General features: G+C 43.0%; 2 protein-coding genes across 2 annotated transcripts in view; one reads left to right on the forward strand and one right to left on the reverse strand.

Annotated features, from left to right (window-relative positions):
• Window positions 1–609: 609 nt before the first annotated feature.
• On the reverse strand, window positions 610–10,191 carry Cdc6 (Cell division cycle 6). Its single transcript, XM_089578506.1, has 11 exons — window positions 9,731–10,191; window positions 9,516–9,611; window positions 9,155–9,354; window positions 8,918–9,075; window positions 8,478–8,584; window positions 7,060–7,196; window positions 5,608–5,702; window positions 5,246–5,313; window positions 4,419–4,624; window positions 2,682–2,819; window positions 610–1,184 (listed from the first exon to the last, which is right to left on the reverse strand). The coding sequence occupies exons 1-11, from the start codon at window positions 9,921–9,923 to the stop codon at window positions 1,092–1,094; spliced, it is 1,491 nt and encodes a 496-aa protein (XP_089434632.1). The 5' UTR covers window positions 9,924–10,191; the 3' UTR covers window positions 610–1,091.
• A 212-nt stretch (window positions 10,192–10,403) lies between these two features.
• The window catches only part of Grasp65 (Golgi reassembly-stacking protein 2), a 28,019-nt gene continuing 18,325 nt past the window's right edge, over window positions 10,404–20,097 (forward strand). The window contains exons 1-6 of the mRNA XM_089578515.1: window positions 10,404–10,582; window positions 11,390–11,470; window positions 11,789–11,992; window positions 13,178–13,264; window positions 15,057–15,187; window positions 19,076–19,187. Of these exons, the coding sequence (XP_089434641.1) occupies window positions 10,520–10,582; window positions 11,390–11,470; window positions 11,789–11,992; window positions 13,178–13,264; window positions 15,057–15,187; window positions 19,076–19,187 (678 nt within the window). The 5' untranslated portion in view covers window positions 10,404–10,519. The remainder of the gene's footprint in view (window positions 10,583–11,389; window positions 11,471–11,788; window positions 11,993–13,177; window positions 13,265–15,056; window positions 15,188–19,075; window positions 19,188–20,097) is intronic.

Here is a 20,097-nt window from a genome sequence, read left to right on the forward strand (position 1 = left end):
GACTCCCGACCCGACTCGCGCGTTTATATGAACCCAGTAACCGGTTTTCGAGCCGACAACTAACCGAGCCCCGTCATGTTCATGCAAACGCTGCTAAAGGGAACTTCGTTAGCCGCGTATATGTGCACCACCTGATAATTTTCTTAACACCTTTTACAAATTGCAAAGGTACTGAGAAATGGTCATTTATGCAGCAGCGCCGATTCGCAAGACTCGTCTTGGTCACTGAAAGCAGCCAAACCCGAGCGAGCGGTTAAGAAGCAAGTCATTGTGAAAGGTTTTCAGATTAATTCTGCCCATATGTGGTTTAAGGAGTACCCAATTTGGGTACACAAGCGCCTTTGCATGCCACTTTCAACTGCGTTCGCTGTGGATAGATTCAAACTCTCGACCTAGTGCAGTGGCAGAATGCCCACAGCCTCTGCGCCATCACGACGAGCATAACTAGAGTTGCATCAGTCTAAAACTTGTCTATCACAGCCTCAAGGGTAGCTGTTAATGCAGGTCAGCTACTATGCAGTCAGCCACACAAGGTTGAATTATTGGGAGTTCCGAAACAATGTCCACTAGTAAAAGAATTTAGTACCAACCTTTGATGACGACAGAACATCTGCAGAAAGATTTTTATTGACTTCAAGTGAACATGAAAGTTGGTGCACATGATCATTCTGTAGTGATGATGCATTTTATAACGGCAATATAGGTCGCAGTTTAACAGAATTGTGCATACATTGTACCTTGCATACATGAAAAGACTGTGCAGAGTTTCAATGCATGTGACATGTAGGCAGCTCAAGAAGCCGTACAACAGTCCCAACAAGTAAAATGTCCTAGGTTCTTTGTATTGACCTCAAGTGAACATGAAAGTTGGTGCACATGATCATTCTGTAGTGATGGTGCATTTTATAATGGCAATATAGGTCACAATATAACAGAACTGTGCTGATGACAATAAAAATCGGCCAGCTACTGGTTGTAAAGGCTACCTTGCATACACGAAAAGACTGTGCAGAGTTTCAAGGCATGTGACATGCAGGCAGCTCAAGAAGCCGTACAACAGTCCCAACAAGTAAAACGTCCTAGGTTGAGAATCACAGCACAGCACTGTCATTGAGGCATGCTGCTAGAAGAGCTTTGTCTTGAAGAACATATTCCACTTCTTTCTCATCCACCCTGAGGCAAATCTGAAAAGTGCAAATGAGAAATTGGCAATAAGAAAACTTATACGAGCACACATGCATAGCTGAATGCTCTTGCATAACAAATAAACATGCCACAGGATATACATGTTTGAACATCTTCTAAAGTAAATAGACATCCTCTCCTTATCCTTACCCTTTCTCTGGACTATGAAAAAGCATTCGATAAGGTCCCCCGTAGATGCATAATGCTTAAACTTTCAAATCTCAACCTTCATCTATCTGTGTTAGAGTGGATTCGAGGATTCCCAACTAACCGCCTACAATTTGTTAACGTGAATTCATATTCCTCTTTTCCTCATTGATATAAATGACCTGCATAAAAACATCTCTTCTGAAGTTCGCCTCTTCACTGATGACTGTCATATACTGCACAGTAACAAATCACGCAGATGCTTCCAGCCTACAAGAGGATCTTACCAAAGTACTAGAATGGTGCAACACTTGGCTCATGATGCTCAATGTAAGAATTCCCTGTTATCATTCCACTGCCATAACTATGTAGTTTCTATTTATTTTACTAACGATGACATCGTCCCCCTCATTGACTTCTGCAAATACTTAGGTGTTCATATTTCTAATGATTTAACTTGTACACAACATGCAAACAGCATCACTAATTCAGCTAACCAAGAACTAGGCTATCTATGTCGCAATAAGGCGCCCGCACCACTTTCCGTTAAACTGCTTGCCTACCAGAACCTAATCCCCCCTAAACTAGAATATGCCAGCGCTACTTTTGACGCTCATCACATTAACCTAATCACAGCCCTAAAATCCATTCAGAACCAAGCTACTCGATTTATTCTGATTATTTTTACAGCAGCAGTATTACAGTATTAAAAGCGCAGCTTGATCTATCCCCCTCCCACTCACATCCCATTTTAAACAGCCCGGCTCTCTCTCTTTAAAAGGTTTTATCATTCGCTGCCACCAAACAACATTACCAGACTATCGTACCGCTATTCCCACAGTACTCACTCCAACGCTGCGTACCCACCATGCGCATGCACAGTTACATAACAGAATTCATTTTTTTTTGTCCGAACTGCCAATGACTGGAATCACCTGCCTGAACATATCGCCACCATCACTGACCTGTCGCACTTCAAGTCTGCCATCGAAGCCCATCATTCAAGCCTTATCACCTAAACATATCTCGCCATGTCACCCCCCCCCCCCCCCACCATTGATATATATATATATATATATATATTAAGAGAAGCCAACAGCCACAGAAACCAAGGAATGCGTGCGCATGCATGTGCGTGTGTACATTTGGCTGCTGCACAAAAACAGATCTTGACATCGTCACAATCTATCCCAGTCACACAAGACCAATGAAACGTGGTACAGCAATCTCGACAGGAGGCGTTTCTGCAACTTATCTTCCGTACTCCCAAATTACTTCACAAAAGCAAAATAATGGGGCCTGACATGGAGGCTGACCAAAGGATTTGTAAAGCCAACAGTCTTGCATACCTTGCACAGCCTGAGTTCTCTGTGCTTCTTGACGGCGATTAGGCCCCTGGACTCCAGCAGTGTGCTCAGTGACTGAAAGTCTGACTGGTCTGTGGAACACTGGTGCTTCTGGCAGATGCGCATGTACACCTCCTGGAGCTTAAACACAGTGCAGTTGGATGTTAGAGAGGAATGATCTTCAGCACACAATAAAGCACGGCAAAACAAAATTGGCACTTTCCTTCACTAGCATAATGCACTACTTGTATTTGCAACATCTAGCTAGCAAAGGGAAAGTTATTCTTTGCAGTGAGCATAACATCAAACATCAAGCCTTCTTTTATAAAAGAAAAATGTCCAAGCCTCATCAGGTATATGATAAGGCATATCTAAAGTACTTGAGCAGTGTAGAGTGGCTTGGAAGTCAACAGAGTTGAAATTGCAACCACAGCCACTGAAAGCAAAAAATTCAATACACATTTTGCTCCCTCTGCTTTTCAGCACACTACTCAAGTGCTCTGATAAGCCTGGCAAGGTTTGTGCTTCAGCCATGCACAAGGAACGGTATAATAAAAATGTATTCAAATGCCATTTCAGCAGTAGCAGAATGTGCACTGTTTGGCAAGTGTCCACAGGCCACTACATGCATGGCTCAAGAAAACCCATGACTATGATGCCATTTTGCGAAAGCCAACATAAGGTCCCCCTAAATTCGGAAGGTGGTGCCATTCTTCTAACCTTGCCGCAGAACCCCTTGCTTTTACATTCAACTTTCCTCCTCCTTCACAGCTGCGATTGGCTGAGTGCACCTAGGTGATGCATTGCACGGCTAGCGGTGGTTTTTTAGTTTGCTTAGGAAAATGCAAAATATGGCCACATCGTAACCAAGTGCACAAGTGATCACACAAATTATTACCCATATTGTGAAATATGAAGTCAAAATACTAAAAGCGAATTACAATCGTGAAAAGTTGCAAAGCTTCGTGTTCTTTAAATTTGCCAAGAAGTCTCTCCTATTGGGGGCACTCGCAAGCAATAACGGGCATGGAGCTTTGAGGAGAGAACCAGCAAGACAGGGGAAGTGCCACTACCTTTAGTATCGGCCCTCAAACTTTTTTCAAAAGACGCTGAGGAACCCTGCATCTTGGCCCTCCTCCCTTCGTGCCTGACATGCATGCGAATGAGAGGCCCTTCAAGAAATGCCTAAATTCAGTTAATGAAATGGCCGTGTGGTGAAACAGTCAGCTGTGTGTAATAACTGTTATGATTGGTCTCAAAGTAAAAAGTGCCTAAAGGAAAGGTGAGAGCTGAGGCATGCATAAATATAGGCCTCAAGGAGCTCAGAAACGACTCCAAGGAGCCCAGTTTGAGAACTCCAGGTGTAGATGTTAGGCCAAAAATCTTGGGGCTTTGACATGGGAGTGCTCTTTGCATAACTCTGAAACTGAGTTCATAAAATAGCAGACCCAGATGTGCAACTATTAGGCAGTATATTCTGAAAAGAATGTATATAGTTGGTATAAAGTGCTTGAAACAACGGCTGCGTGGCAACACTAAGTCAAGGTTGAAAACTCACCAACTGATATTGCCAACCAGAATATCAGGACCATCACAAGACTGGAATGCAAAGATCCTGTGCACCTTGCTCAAAGCACAGATTTGTGGCTACAGTCCAACACTCATCTAGTCTAGTGCAGTGCACAGTGGCTTTGGTATAGAGCCATGGCCTAAACAAAGCAGGTTGAGTGGGCTGTGTACCTTTCCCAGGGGGACATCTCGTAGCTTCCTGACTTTAAGCAGTACAACCAGAGCGCACAGCAGTAGCTTCTGCTGCAATGGCAGTGTGGCATTGAGGTCCTTGCTCCCCATTGCTGATGACCCAAAGACATCTGCCAGCACAGAAGAGATATGGGCCATGTTGACCACCTTGAGGGGTGCCTTCTTTGGAGAGCCCAGATTATAGCCTGTGGTGAAGAAAACAGCAATTGGTCAAACATGCCATGCAAACGGAGTGCAAGAGAAAGAAATTTTGTGAGCATCTGTTAAAATCTAAAGCAGCAGCAGCATGCAAGAATCAGTGGTATGGGATGTAAGCAGACATTGTTCTTCAAACGTCTGTGCTCATTAAACCACTAAAAGCTAAAAATTGTACACACTGAAATGAATTTCCTGTGCTTTTTACAGGGCTTGCAAGAGTTGCATGTTCATCACAAGCAACTGAAATAGACAAGTCCAAACAAGCAAAACCAGTTTCTGCAGGTAACCACAAAAACATACAAAGAAGCAAGTGCAAAGAACAGTAGGGACTTCACATCCTGATTTATGGGGTTTAATGTCCCAAAGCGACTCAGGCTATGAGGGAAGCCATAGTGGAGAGCTCCAGGAAATTTCGATGACCTGGGGTTCTTTAATGTGCACTGACATCGCACAGTACACGGGCCTCTAGAATTTCGCCTCTATTGAAATGCAACCGCCGCGGCCGGGATCGAATCCGCATCTTTCGGGTCAGCAGCCAAACACCATAACCACTCAGCTAACTTCACATTCTATTCCATATAAAACTTAATGTATATAATTATTCACACCATGCTCAGGTCGTGGAACCAACACTTGCTGGGTCTTGGTGGAACCTTCTACCACTTCAACAGCCCGCCTAGAGAGAGAGAAAAAAAAAGAAATATGTATCAGAAATCAACATACGAGCAATGGCACAATGTACCTTTCCTAACACGCATGGCAAACAATGACTTGTGAACTCTAGAGCCTTTGCACTGGGCTAAAATATTCAGCTCAAATGACAATCGTCCACATATAGTATAACAATACTAGGTAGTTTCACGATAGCTAAAACATCTCACCTGATTTCATTAACTAAACAAGGCAAACCAACAATAAAAAAAATGAAGCAGTCAATGCAAAACCTAATGGCAAGAGAATAGCTGTGTACCTGCAGATATCCAAGGCCTTGCGAACATCTCCAGTGCAAGCAGCAATTTTTCGTGCACAGAACTGAATGGCTTGAGGATGTATTACAGCATGGCACTGAAATAAACAAATGATTAAAAGAAGAGCTTGGAAGTCACAGGAATGATACACACACAATCAATGCCCAGAGGAACTGCACAAACATCAGTTTTCCTAACACATTTCACCACCATTTGTGTTTCACTAATGTAAAACTGATTCTGGATCAAGGTTCACTGAAACTTCAATATGCATTCTGCAAGACCTGGCACCTGGCAGTGGTAAACAGTACCACAACAGAAATTCATCTACAAATATCTTGGGTTTGAAAGCAAATAGTAGATTGAAAATTTCTCCTTTAAACAGTCTTGTCCTTTGTTTGTTGCACTGTGTTGAAAGGTGCACTAAAGAGGAATCTGAACTCGTCTTTTAACTGCGGGAACTCGATCTACACATTCCGAGCATTCTCAGAAACTTCGAGTTATTGTTTTGTGCGACCATTTCCATAATTTAAATTGGATTAAACGTCCCGGCTCCCACCTTTTTTTTTAACTTACCGCAGACGGTAGGAGGAGTCAACCAATGCGTGGAATGTGTTTCAGGCAGTCCCGTGGCAGCTTCCCTTTCACTTTTATTTTGTTTTTTAGGTTTCCGTGAACAAATAGATTTAGCCGGAGGCTACATAGGCGAAAATTAGACCCACGGAAATAAAAATACGTGTGGACTCTTTGCTTTCGCCGATAGCTACGTATTACTCCACAGATGGCAGAGCGGCAAGCCAACACGGGACTGGTTGCAAGGTTGGTTGACTCCTCCTACTGTCTGCGGCGAGTTAAAAAAAAAAAGGCAGGAGCCAGGATGTTTAATTCAATTTGAATTATGGAAATCGGCTGCAGAGGACAATAATTCGAAGTTTCTAAGAATGCTTGGAACGTGTAAATCGATTTCCCGCGGTAAAAGGACGAGTTCAGATTCCTCTTTTGTGCACCCTGTGTATAAGAATGCTGCACCAACTAGCTCAACTCTCCATGCTATTAACAGTACAAGTTTCACGCTCTACTGAACGAATTGCAGCTCAAAGTTCAATTTTCCTCCTGTTACCAGCTGTGGTAAACTTGTCAACAAAACAATGTCTGACAAGCGACACATTAGTAACCACACCCCAAAGCACAAGTCACATCTCCTGTAACCACTGGCACACAAAAGTAGTCATGCTCTTTAAGCGCAATTCTGCGCTTGTTGTGTTATCTTCTTGTCCTTGTCTTTTTGTGCGCAGTACCCCGCTTGTATTCATCTTTACATCAAAACAGAGGAGTGCAGTTCTTATGAGTAAACAACATCAAAACAACCTCTCTTCAGCAAGTCCTTTAGGGGCATGCACTCATTATGGCCAAATATTCTCAAAATAATGCACATTTGAAAAGAAAAAGCATACCTCACTAAGTCGGTCTGTAAGTATGGCCACTATTTCATCCCTGGAATAAGGCGCGAAGTGAAGCAGCGTTGGCTGACAGCCGTAGGCTTGCAGATGAGGCAGTACACGATCGGTGAGATCCAGAGCATTGGCGATTCCTGGGCATACACATGGACAGAAAGTGCATCATAGCAGTAGAGCACTGCTGAGGAAAAGAGAAGAGAGGAGGGATGATGCCAGCAAGTCTGGTCAACATTACTGTAGTCCTAGACATGCCCATGATAAGCAGTATAAATTAGGCTTATGCTGCTGTCCTGCACTTGTTTTTTCCAGCTAACTATCGGGTGCTTTCAGCTATTTCTCAACCACCTCCTGTAATTCCTTTATTGCCAGTTTATATATAAAAATATACCAGGGTAGCTTGAATTAAAACCTTGAAAGTGCAAACAGTGTGTGACAGCTCTCTAACTTGCTGAGAGTGGTGATGCTAGAAACTACTGCAGCAATGGAAGGCATAGTAAATAAAACTCTGCATGTGGGCATGGAGGAAATTGCCACCTGAATGAATATGAAGACCAACACACCATGTCCAGGGTGTTCTGCTGTACACCTAAGCGTCTACACATCAGATGCCATGTTAGCTCACTGCACAGATGAATGATCGACATGTTAACTACGACTACAAGGAATTGTGCAGCACTGCGAGGATGAAAATTAAAGAATAACAGATGGGAGGTAAAACATGGGTCCACTTTCAATGGCTAGAAACCAAGAAAGTTACATTTGTAGACACTTTTTAGCATGGACAGGTGGTAATTTCTGACTTTCATACAAACGATGCAGTAAAACACAGGTACTTCTAAGCTCACGTTTTCTATTTTATGATAATTCTTCACCCCCAATGCATGTGCAACTGTTGCTACAGTCCAGGTTGTGAAATTTGAGTGTCCAGCACATGTATTCACCTACCCTTATATCCAGAGATTTTAATTCATGGCTGTCAAGTCTGATAAAGCAAGAAAAAGTGACATGTTTACGCAAAAGGCGTACTGGCGCTAAAAAACCAACTAGCTCAAATCAAAGTATTGCTGAAAGAAGCAGTGCTCGTGCGACTGCAATCACAGCCTGAATTTTCTTTCACACACTGGAATACTTGCATGGCACAATACAGGGGCTACAATAAGATATGATGCAAGAGCAATGTGTACACACTTGAACCCTTGGTAAAAGTAATCGCAGTTTTCATTGGAATGACTGTCTCTTACCCCCAAGCGCAGGAGGAGTGAAACTATTCAAATCTTGTGTTTGTTGAATACCTACTCCCTAAAGCTAGCATGAAACGATGTCAACATTGATCATATACAAGCCACCCAAATACCTTCACAAATATAAAGCACATAAAAGCAACTGACCCCAAACTATGACGGTGCTGAACTTACCGAAAAGTATAACACGAGAATTCTTCAACTGAGGAAGCTCAAAGAGAGAATACAGCACAGTCTGGTTCCTGCTGTCAAGTTGGTCAATTTCGTCTATTACGATGACCCTGCAACCAAAGCATTCAAGGTCATGATTGACTGCAGTAAAATTAAGCAAACATTTTTGACAGTGCACACAGCTATCTTTCATAACTGCAACAAGCTACTCGATAAGGGTCAGCATTTTAAAGGAAATACTCGTGGCCCTGCACCAAGTTTTCAACGTGTAAACAACATGTAGTTTAGGTGCAGAATCAGAAACCTACATTTTCTATACAGGTGAGACATGACCAGTAGAATCAACATAACGAGCATCAAAGTATTCTGCATTTTTCACTTCATAAGCACATATTTTAAACTGTTCATTGTTTTCAGCAATGGTAACAATGCTGTCAACTTACATAGGATGGCCCTTGGTAGTAAGCTTTGAGCGTATGGTGTCAAGAAGGTTGCTACCACTTGCTGCGAAGCCAAGGCCAGTGACAATTCTCTCGTATATGGCAGAGCTGGTTTGTAGTGCCATGCAGTTTACAAACACAAACTTGAAGGTAAAGAGATCCTGAAAAGAAACACACCTGAGTCAGCTTGAAATACGTTTAGGTGCACCATCAAAAATAAAAGACATAACAGCAGCACACCTTCGCAGATAAAATGATCTGTGACAGGCAGGCCGTTTTCCCGGTGCCCGGCGCGCCCGAAATGTACAGACTGGAAGACGAGCGTGAGCGCAAATGGAAGTGTAAGAAGTCCTTCATTGCCTCCATCTCTTTTTGCCGTCCCACAACACGTACACTCGACTGCGACGTCAGGCTCTGCTTTGCTTTCTGGTACAGAGACGCTGCAGTGAAAAAGAGGGGTGAAGGGTCAAACAGTAGGTGTTAGCTTCATAGAGAACCATGGACACTGCCTGGTCACACACTGCTTCATATTCTGCCTGCCAAAAAATAAAGAAAAACGAACTAGGAGCATACATAGAAAGCCCGGGAGGTATACACTCACTGTCGACGTCTGAAAGGCGGAGAGGAACCACATTTTCGTGACTAGAGATCTCTTTAGGCTTCTTCGGCGATTGTGATGTTTCGGAAAGATGAGCCGCTGAAAAGAAGGAACGGTTGCAAAAGCACGTTACAAGGAGTTGTATGAAGTAAACTCAGTTCGCAAAACAAAGCCCCATCAGCAGCATGCAGAAGGAGCAACGAAAACTGGCAATCTACCATTATCACTGGAAGATGCTGCGTCGCCGCTGGAGAAGAGCCTTTTGCTAACTCGATGGACTTGGCTTGCGCTGTTCTCGTCAAAAACGGATTTCTTACTTGAACTAGGAGACCTCCTACTTTGTTGAGTCTTTGCTGCGCAGCGCGCAGATTTTCGCACGGGAAGCTGAAGAATGGACTGCGTGTAAGGCATGCCGACAGACGTCACCGCACTTGGCCGCGCAAAGAGCTGCCGGTAGTGCTCCCTCAAAAGAGCACACGCTGTATATCTTGAGCGATAATGACAGCCTCTCTTTGCAGATACGTAGCAAGATGCATTTGCCAGGAGAACACTTCTTGATGTTGCTTAAGACTCAACACAAAGCACCATATACCTGCACTACCGCCACTCAGCTGACACTGCAGCGGAATGCGCGCGAACTCCCAGTTTGGCGCCACATTGGCCACATCTCGTCATTTCCCGCCATCTGGTCCTTGCCAGTGCCCGATTGGCTAGTTGTAAAAAGCTACAATAACAACTTTATTTTATGTATAAGTTGAATAAAATAACATTTTTTTTTCAGTGAAAACAAATTTGCATAGTTACATTTGTAAATGCTCCCAAACGTTAATAGTGCGAATTGATAGATGACGCTACCGATTTCCGCATGGAAAAAAAAAAAACGCACAAAACGAAAGCTGTTGCGAGCTGGCTCCCCTTGCCACGTAGGGGTACACGTTAGGTTTGTGTTGTACTTTGCAATTTAATGTGTAGTTTGAGGATTTTCTAGCGTTTGACGGTTATACGAGATGGGCGGATCACAAAGTAGTGCCATTCCTGGAGGTGGTACGGAAGGATATCACGTTCTGCGGGTAAGGAGCTTGTGTGTAATAAACATGCCGGTACTGTCAGCACAGCTCAGCTTTACATTGAAGGTTGTATATATTCCTGCAAGACAGCAGATGACTCGAGTTACAGAGATCCAAATGAGTACCGAAGATGAACTTTACGTCGTGCTGCGCTTGGCTTCGTTTCGCGTATTGCTGGTTTGGCGAGTAGATGTGGAACGAACGAAACTGGTCTGGTACGCTAAGCATGTGCGACTCGAGCCATGCTTGCAGGTTATGTAGCGGACCATATTTGTGAACATCTCCGCTACGGGCTTTGCACCATTTCTCTTGTTTGGCTCGAGCTGTCATTGGTGATCGCCACGTACCACGAGCAAACATTTTTCTCGGTACTACGTGTACTACACACATTGAGAGGGAATTGGCTTTGGGATGCATAACGGTGCTTCGTCGCACGTAGTCTCATATGCTTTTACGTAAACCAGGCGATTTAAGCGCGTTACAACGAACTGTATTCCTTCATCACTGATGTATTAAATTTATCGTTCTTTGATTATTCTGTGTTTCGTTTAGTGAAAGGTAATAGTTATGATGCACTGTATTGTTACAAGAAAAGCTCCAGCGACTGCAGTCACAGGAGCCGACCTGCGTTGCAGTTGCGGACGCATGATAAACAGGGCCGCTGATACTAATTGTGGCAGGATTTACTACAGGGGGGTTGAAATAATGATGCACTAAACAAAATACAACGTCTTTTGCTGTGAATGAACTGGTTGCTGCAGTTGTTTGACCTGAATGATTTGTTTGCTTGTGTGCTGAACCTGCATGTAGGTACAAGAGAATTCTCCCGGACATAAAGCTGGACTGGAAGCTTTCTTTGACTTCATTGTTGCCATTGGAAATACACGCTTGGTATGTGTCGTTCCAGCGTATCTTGACAGGTTGTTGCTGCTTCATCAGGGATTACTGTAGCCTTGCAGGGACTCCTATTTGGTTTAGCATCAAGTGGGATGGATGACCTAGTATTTGTGGAAGGCATCAGTGCCAAATGATACCTTACTAGAACACAAAACAGATGTGTGTATTCATGTATATATGTATATATAGTTTTGTTTTGCGGCTATTAGCTTGCGGTGTTATGGTTTCCTAATTGCGGTTTTTATAACCGATGCATGCTGTTATAAATATCTTGCTGTCATTGTACCTACAAGGTGTGCTAATTTTTTCCAGAATCAAGATAATGATGTCCTCAAGGATGTTCTGAAGGCGAACATAGAAAAGCCTATAGTGATGACAGTGTACAGCAGCAAAACTCAGACGGTGCGGGACGTTGAAATTGTGCCTTCATCCATGTGGGGAGGCCATGGCCTCTTAGGAGTCAGCATTCGCTTCTGCTCTTTTGAAGGAGCCAATGAGAATGTTTGGCACGTGCTGGTGAGATCTCGTCTACTAAGTTGACACCTTAATGATTTTGTGAAAATTTTGGTGCTTGTCTGGTTCCTACTGCAAATTATTTAAGCTGTATTCTGTGACCTCGCATACAGGGCATGTGGGAAGCATTATATTGGTGATGTTCACTTTCATAGCCCTGTAAAAAAAGTTAATGCCACAGTAAAAATTTATGTAACTTTATGCCTCATTTCAGTTTTGAGGCTTTTATATTATAAATGGTTAGCTGGGCTACGATGTCAGTACACTGTGATGAATTTTTTTGAAAAGCTTTGAAAGTTTGCATGAACTTGATGACACACATTAAGAACTGAGAGGATGTACTCTTCCCGTGTTCTTACTGTCTAGTTTATATAAGCCTTGTCTAGTTCACATTAATTTTCATGGCTTCTTAAAAACTTCATGCATCATGTCATCATCTTTCGTTGTGATATGGACGAGGTATTTGAAAAGTAACATACCCTGTATCAATTAAGCACTGATGTCATGTTTTACATGTTCATAAAGGATGGCCGAGTTTTGATGAGGAGGTCAAGCTGATAGCTGTTTTGCATGCAGAACGTGACAACAAGAATGAGCTTGAATTTTGGCATCCCTCAATATTATGCATTTGTTGTCCTCAGTATTTGTGAAGAGGGAAAGTTGTGGATGTTTGTATGCAAAGTGGAGTTTGTACATTAGTCTTTTCGAATATGTTTAATGCATTTTTTTGTGCGTTCTGTTTATTAACAGCACAGCAAACAAGGAAAAGCAAGTGTGTGTCACTTTCAAACTCTTGTTTAGTGTGCTGTTATGGGGTTTATCAGTGTCATAGAAACTGTGACTTCTTATTCACTAAAAAAAGCTCCATGTTGATGTAAGAACGATAAATAACTGTGCAAAAAGGACGGGACAAGAGAGAAGAAGCACACTGGACGAGCGCAGATGAAGCACTGCGCTCGTTCAGTGTGCTTCTTCTCTCTTGTCCCGTCCTTTTTGCGCAGTTATTTATTGTTCTTATAATGCCGTACCAACTACCCCCTTCATCATACTCTTCTAGATGTTGATATAATTTGGTAGTTTTGCTCAAGTTTATTCTAGAAAAATTTTTGATGAAGTACTTTTCAAACAGTGTGAAGGTTTTGTTCTTGGCATCTTCACGGCAGCAATTTTCACATTTGCTGTATGCAGGATGTGAGCCCCCACTCTCCTGCTGAGGCAGCAGGTCTCAGGCCTTATGCTGACTACATCATTGGTTCAGACTCTGTGTTGCACGAGGTACTGTTCATGAGTGATATCTTACTGTTTACCAGTAATGCTGGCTGTGACTTGTCGGAGGAGATTTTATTTATTTGATGGTTTTAACAGTACCCCCAAAAATAGTTACCTGCCTGTACTGAAACAGTTGCATTTTTCTTGCTTCTAGTACTGGAAAAAAGTAAGCATTTGAAATGATTGTTCAGATTTATGAATCCCTAAGGCGTAGTGAACATTAGCACCAAACTAACGTGACCCTATTTAATAATGTGTGCAGAATTATTTACGAGGGTTATCCGTAAAATAAGGTCCCCAAGGAGCTGCAGTCATGAGGAATGCTGTTACTTGGGATCCGGCAACACTGGCTTTTAGTTTGCTTGCCCTCTCCCAGTCACCGTCCCGGCGCGCTGTCTGCGACTGGGAGTGAGCTCCCACTTGCTTCTGCCGCTAGGTGCGAATCTGGGATTCGTTTTTTGTGTGCAAAAAACACTGCTCCGGTGGACATTCATTCCCACTTGTGTGAAGTGTACAGAGAACAGTATCTGCGCGTACAACACGTGTGCAAATGGTGCAGAGAATTCAAAGACGGACGTACAGACGTCCATGATGAACAGCGTTCTGGACGGCCATCATTTTCGGACTAAACGGTTGCGAAAGTGGAAGAAACAATGCTGAAAGATCAAAGAGTGATGGTTCAGGAGCTCTGTGAGATGATCCCTGATGTCAGGAAGACCTGCATTGATAAAATTTTGACCATTTTGGGTATGCCAAGGTTTGGGTAGGAGCAAGGTGGGCCCCAAGAATGCTTACGGAAGGCCACAAGTGGCAACATGTTGAAGCGGCCCACAAATTTCCTCAGGCCTACTTAATCGATGGCAAGGAATTCTTGGTCTCCACTGTCACTGGGGATGAGACCTGGGCCCACTACACGACACTGGAAACGAAACAACAATCCAGAGTCGCCAAAGCCACGGAAGCTCAAACAAACACTGTCTGCCGGCAAAGTGATGGCGAGCGTCTTTTGGGACAGGAAGGGGTTATTATTGTGCGAATTCATGCCTGCTGGTACAACAATCGATGCGGATCGCTACTGTAAGACTTTGGAGAACCTTCGCCGTGCGATTCAAAACAAGAGGAGAGGCATATTCACGAATGTAGTGTGTTTCCATCAGGACAGCGCTCGTCCGCACATTGCCCGTGTAACAAGCGATCTCATTAACAAATTTGGAGGGGATACTGTCACTTACCTACCCTACATCCCAGACATAGCCCCAAGTGATTACCATCTCTTCCCTGAATTGAAGAAACACCTGGGTGGGATGCATTTCAGAACCGGAGAGAAGCTGAAAGAAGAGGTGTTAAGCTACTTCGTGGCGCAGTGGGAAAGTTCTACGATTCAGCCGTAAAGAAGATGGTACACTGCATGCAAAAATGCTTTGATCTCAACGGCGATTGGGTTGAAAATGGGGAGTGTCTAAGCTTTCCAAAAATGTGTTATTCAATGCCAATAAACATGTTTTTCACTGTGAAAAATCATTGGGAACCTTATTTTATGGATAACCCTTGTATGACGTCATCTGAGCCCTGAGCATATTCTATCATAACATTCTTACATGGAAGGCAGAGCATACACAGTGATGTCAGCATTCTAAATTATCAGTGCAAATAATGTTCATTCTCAAATCTGTTCTGCTCTGCATGATACAAATTTCATAAATTGAATTTAAATGTGTAGAAGTTGTGCCTAAACTTGTTTCCTGGCATCAAGGTTTTGCTCCTGCTGAATGCATTTTCACTTGTAATCGTTTTGCAGTCTGAAGACTTGTTTACACTTATTGACGCCCATGAAGGCCGGCCACTCAAGCTCTATGTCTACAACACGGACACTGATGGCTGTCGGGAAGTGACTATCACCCCTAACAAGTCTTGGGGTGGTGATGGCTGGTATGTGGCAGAATTTTTCAAGCTGCCCGTTAGTTTCGCAGGGAGGTTCATTATCCACTTTGATGTGACCTCTTAGTTGAGACCAAAGACAGGAAGGATTCTGTTTGTAGTGCAAGCACGTGTGAATTCAAGGGGGTGGGGATGTCGTTTTGAAGATGGAAGTACCTTGCCATGTGTGCTTTTTTGAGAAAAGAATTGTGCATAAAAAGACGGTAGAATAGTGATTTAGATTACAGAAATAGTGTCCTTAAGTTGTTTCTTCAAGAAGAATATGCAGATCTAGAGGTTATGGCAATTCTTTTACTCTAGATGTCTGTCGTCTATACACATCAACTCATTGTTGCTTCCCTGTTTGCAAGTGCAGTTAATTTTTCGAGGCATGCAGGCACACAGTGACATTTACATGAAAAGAAAAATCTTGTGTCTTTGGCAGAACCACGCGTTGTTTTACCAAATGGTCAAATCCCACTTCCAGTCTGGACGTGTTCTAACAGGACCTTGAATATTACATGGCTAATCATGTTCCCTAGTCATGATGAAGACTGCTGACACAGTGTGCATGCTGCCTCTCTTTTTGTTTAGAACTTTTGTTTGTACTTTTATCTGTTATTGACAAATGTCTGTAAGCTTGTGAGCTCTTGTATAGTTGAATCTTGATAATTCAAACTTGAATAGTCCCGAAAATTTATTCGAATTGTGCAGAGTTGAGGGGAGTTGGGCTTCCCCAGATGCTAATGAATTTGTCAGGACCAGAGTGTTGGTTCAGATTAACAGGAGGTTTGAATGTCACTGTATTGCTGACTAAATGTTTTTGACATAAAGCACACATTGCAAGTTTCAGGGATCAGAAACATGAAAGGTTCAGCTTAAGTTAAAGACAACGCAGCGAGCTATGGAAAGAAAAATAATAGATGTAACGTTAAGAGATCGGAAGCAGGCAGAGTGGTAGAGGGAACAAACGCGGGTTAATGACATCCTAGTCGAAACCAAAAGGAAGAAATGGGCTTCGGCAGGGCATGTAATACGAAGACAAGCTGATAGTTCTTTAGGGTAACAGACTGGATTCCATGGGGTGGGAAGCGTAGCAGGGGGCGGCAGAAAGTTAGGTGGGCGGACGAGATAAAGAAGTTTGCAAGGATAAGGTGGCCGCAGCTGGCACAGGACAGGGTTAATTGGAGAGATATAGGAGAGGCCTTTGTCCTACAGTGGGCATAGTCAGGCTGATGATGATGATGATGAAAGTTGTGGTTTGGGTATTTATGTTGTTTTGGTCATGGTGCTTTGTGTAATTTCCATTTGAAGCTTGTGGGATGAGTTGCACGGTTCATTGGCTGTGTATACTGGCTGATTTTAATCGATTATTAGATGTTCTTTTCTGCATTTACCTTTTCAGTACTACACATGCTTGTTTTTTTTTTCCATTTCTCTTGTATACGGTGTTGTCAAGGAAAGATGCTTTTGAGGTAATGTAGCGATGTGATTGCTGCGCCATTTGCCCCAAACTGTGCCAAGGGCTGACCCTGCTGCATGCTGCTACTTTATGACAAAATACGAGTAGTGTGCACCAAGCCTGGGCCAACAGCCTGTACTTCTTTCACGAAAAAAAAAGTTGGTCCTCGGGTGTCGAATCTATTACACTGAACATCAAAGTCACATCTCATGTGCATACTAAGCAGCACTAGCCACAAACCTAATTTCTCCTAGTATGCGGTTGGGCACCTTATTGACTGTGTCCCTTGTCTGTCCATGTCATGTTAAAGAACGAAAAAGGCCGGCAGCACTCCTCCGTCTTAAACCCCTGTCAGACGAGCAAGTTTAGTGTCATTTTCAACGAGTCACACTCGCCTGTAGTGTCATTCGCATCGTGTCACACGATGAACTTTAGTGACACTCTCTGCTGAACGCACTCGGCAAGAAGTGAGTTTGGGGAACTCACTTCACTTTTCCCGAGGGGCGAAGTGTGTAGCCTCGGTAGCAGCATTTCGAAATTAGAATACAACGTCGGCAATAAAAATGGCGTTTTGTTGAACGTAGGTAATTTTTTTTTTCCCTCTTGTTCATGTAAACTTATTTGCACATGTATGTCGCCACCACTTTTTGCCAATCAGATTGTGTCAGATGCGCAGAAACTAGAAACGTTATCGCCGTGGGTCGCCATGATGCTTCAAAAAGTGAAGTACTGCTCCTGGCTTGTCTCGTCTTGCGAAGCCTTTTTTGTAATCGCCAATATTGCACAAAGCTCCTTGATAATCATAAAAAATTGCTTGCAGTTTGGAATCTACTGTACATTAACTGAACATTAAAGCTTTGAAGCGCGAAAAGTAAAATTTTTTGTGCCTTACTTGAAAAGCCATCGTCACCACCATCAGTTCCGAATGACACTTTATTTTTCCGTGTAGCAGCACGCCCCGAAAGTGTCACTCGTTCTGGAGAAGTGCACTTCGTGAAAGTGTCACTAAACTTGCCCGTGTGACAGGGGTATTACTGCGATTGTCCCGAGGTGTGCAGGGCAGGCGCTACATTCGTAAACGGTGGCAGTATTGGGTTTTGCGGTGAGCTTCTTTGCCTTGCTGAAAAGGAATGATAGAACTTTTGGACACTTCAGAAATAGCAAATGTAAGTGTGTGCTGAAACTGAAGCTGTTTCTTTTTTTTTTGTGCTGTTCATAGCAAAGTGGAAGCGGTGCTCGTGTTTGTCAGTGCTTTTCTTTTTGTCTCATTTTTGTAATTCTTCGCGCTGTTTAAAAGGTGAGAAGATGGATGATTGGCTGAGACTGAATTTGGTGGGAAAACAGCGGGATGTGTTTGCATCATAGAGGGCATGGCGAAGGTCGGCGGCAGTTGTGTTGGTCGCGTACCAGACTGCACGCATGTGCGCATGCTCACAAAGGCAGTTCTTTTTTGCTACATACAGATGTTTGTTTCAAAAGCCACAGAAGGTACATTGGTGTAATCTGTGCAGGTAGCGCAACGCTGTTTCCACGATAGTGCACAGTAAAAGGCAACTGTTTAACTAAAATTAGGCCAGTTAAATATATAGGGTGTTTCACCTAAGACTTGCAATTTTTAAAAATAAGCTTTTTGATTTGGAAGAGTGCTTTCTTCGGCATAGCACTGTCAACCGTGTAGAGCCTCAGAATACAGCTCAGATGTGCCAACTAGCAGGCTGGTTAACTAATATTGAACAGGTAACTTTTTAACTATTTCTGTTAGGCTCCTTATTTATTCAGAGGTATGTAGCTGATCGTAAGTAATATCCATATTAGCTTTTCGAATTTTGAAAATGCAGTTACCCTCGTCATCATGGCTCAACAAGTTAACTATTCAGTATTAGCTAACCAGCCTGCTAATTAGCACGTCTCAGCTGTATTTTGATGCACTACACCATTGAGTGCTATGCCAAAAAAAGTGCCTTTCTAACTCAACAAGCCTATTTTTAAAAATTGCAGAAAGTCTTTGGTGAAACACTTTGTATAGTATATGTAGATGCCTGCTCCAAAAGGTGTTCTGAAGTTACTTGGGCCAGTAACATCACTGTAATGCAAGCTGCTGTGGCGAAGTTAGTACAAGCAAATGTGTGCAGTCTGATGAGCTGTTTGGTTTGATGTTTAACTGCACAAGTGCTCTCTCTTATTTTTAATGAACCATGTCTAGTGCACAATTTATGCATCTTTACCTTATCTGTGCTTGTGTGCTGTAGGAATTCGCTGGACAAGTTAAATTCATGGGGCAAGTTGTAAAGCTGTTGGTTTACAAATGAGTCTCACTTAGCATGTTGCTAAATGAGCATGGTCAGCATCAGCAAGACCGGAATTTGCAAGTAGAGTAGCATTTCAGCATTGGCTTCTTTCAGGTGTTGTGCTTTCAGCTATGCTTTTCAATCTTCCAGCCTTGGTTGTGGCATTGGCTATGGCTACCTGCATCGGATTCCAACTAAGCCTGTGGCCAAGACTTCTACATGGCCCGCTAGTAATGCCCCTGCAGGAGATGGATTTTCCTCTGTAAGTTTTTGTTGCCCACTTATCGTTAGTAAGGGGGCACTGGCCTTGGAGCCTTTGGAGGCATCATCCTGGCAATCTCAGTACCTTAAACATCCATTTCACCTATGGCGACTGCATTTATGATTGTAGAATGAAGTGCAAAACCAGTCTTATGATGAGGTAGGATGAACTAAATGGTGCTTATGGATTTTCACTTTCAAAATCACTAAAGTAGGCTCGGAGTCCTAGCACGATTCTCCATATCACAGAATCTTCTTCTCTTACGCTGACACAGCTTCTGTTGGCAATGAATGTAACTGGCTGCATATTTATTTTTGAAGAGCCATTTGTATTTAATCCTCAGAAAGAAACTAAAGCACATGGCTGATCATGAGCACCTATAAAAATTGGAGGGAACACTTAAACTTTGCCTTAGGCGTATGACGCGATAGCGTTAATGGGTTTATGCCCATATATACAGAATTGGTCATTCTCGGCTTTATATCACTGGGAGTCCGTACCATTCCTGGTGCAGTGGTGGAGTGGTTAAAGGGACACTGAGGAGAAATTTAAGTTGGCTGGTATCGATAGAATACCCGATCCTAAGCGGAAAAAGATCGCCATTACTGAAAACAAAGCTCCTGTAAAGTAGAAGCTAACAAGAACAAAAAAACAGGTATCGCCGCCACAGGCCAGTCTAACCAAAAATATCATCACGAATCTCTGAGCCTGACGAACGTGCATGAAGGTTGCGCGATTTAGATATTGAAGTATATAAGTTTTGTTTTGAAACCACTGGACCGCTTTGATCGCACGAGGAAGATAGAAAAAAGACAGTCTGAATGTTGGAAGGCAAAAAAAACTTATCCTTAGCGGTGCAGCAGGCAGCCAGCTGAGTTTCTGTGTGTTTTATTGCTTCGCGGTTATGCAC

The sequence above is a fragment of the Amblyomma mixtum genome, chromosome 3 (assembly GCF_055824585.1).
Source record: "Amblyomma mixtum isolate Tamu chromosome 3, ASM5582458v1, whole genome shotgun sequence".
Classification (NCBI taxonomy): Eukaryota; Metazoa; Arthropoda; class Arachnida; order Ixodida; family Ixodidae; genus Amblyomma; species Amblyomma mixtum.

What these genes read in the sequence shown, in the direction of transcription:
- Cdc6 (XM_089578506.1), bottom strand. Translation starts at nt 9,923, where the DNA reads ATGCCTTACACGCAGTCCATTCTTCAGCTTCCCGTGCGAAAATCTGCG. An exon ending in GGTTCCACGACCTGAGCATG is followed by an intron (nt 4,625 to 5,245) that starts GTGTGAATAATT and finishes TCTTCACCACAG; the next exon opens with GCTATAATCTGGGCTCTCCA. An exon ending in GAGATGTCCCCCTGGGAAAG is followed by an intron (nt 2,820 to 4,418) that starts GTACACAGCCCA and finishes ACTGTGTTTAAG; the next exon opens with CTCCAGGAGGTGTACATGCG.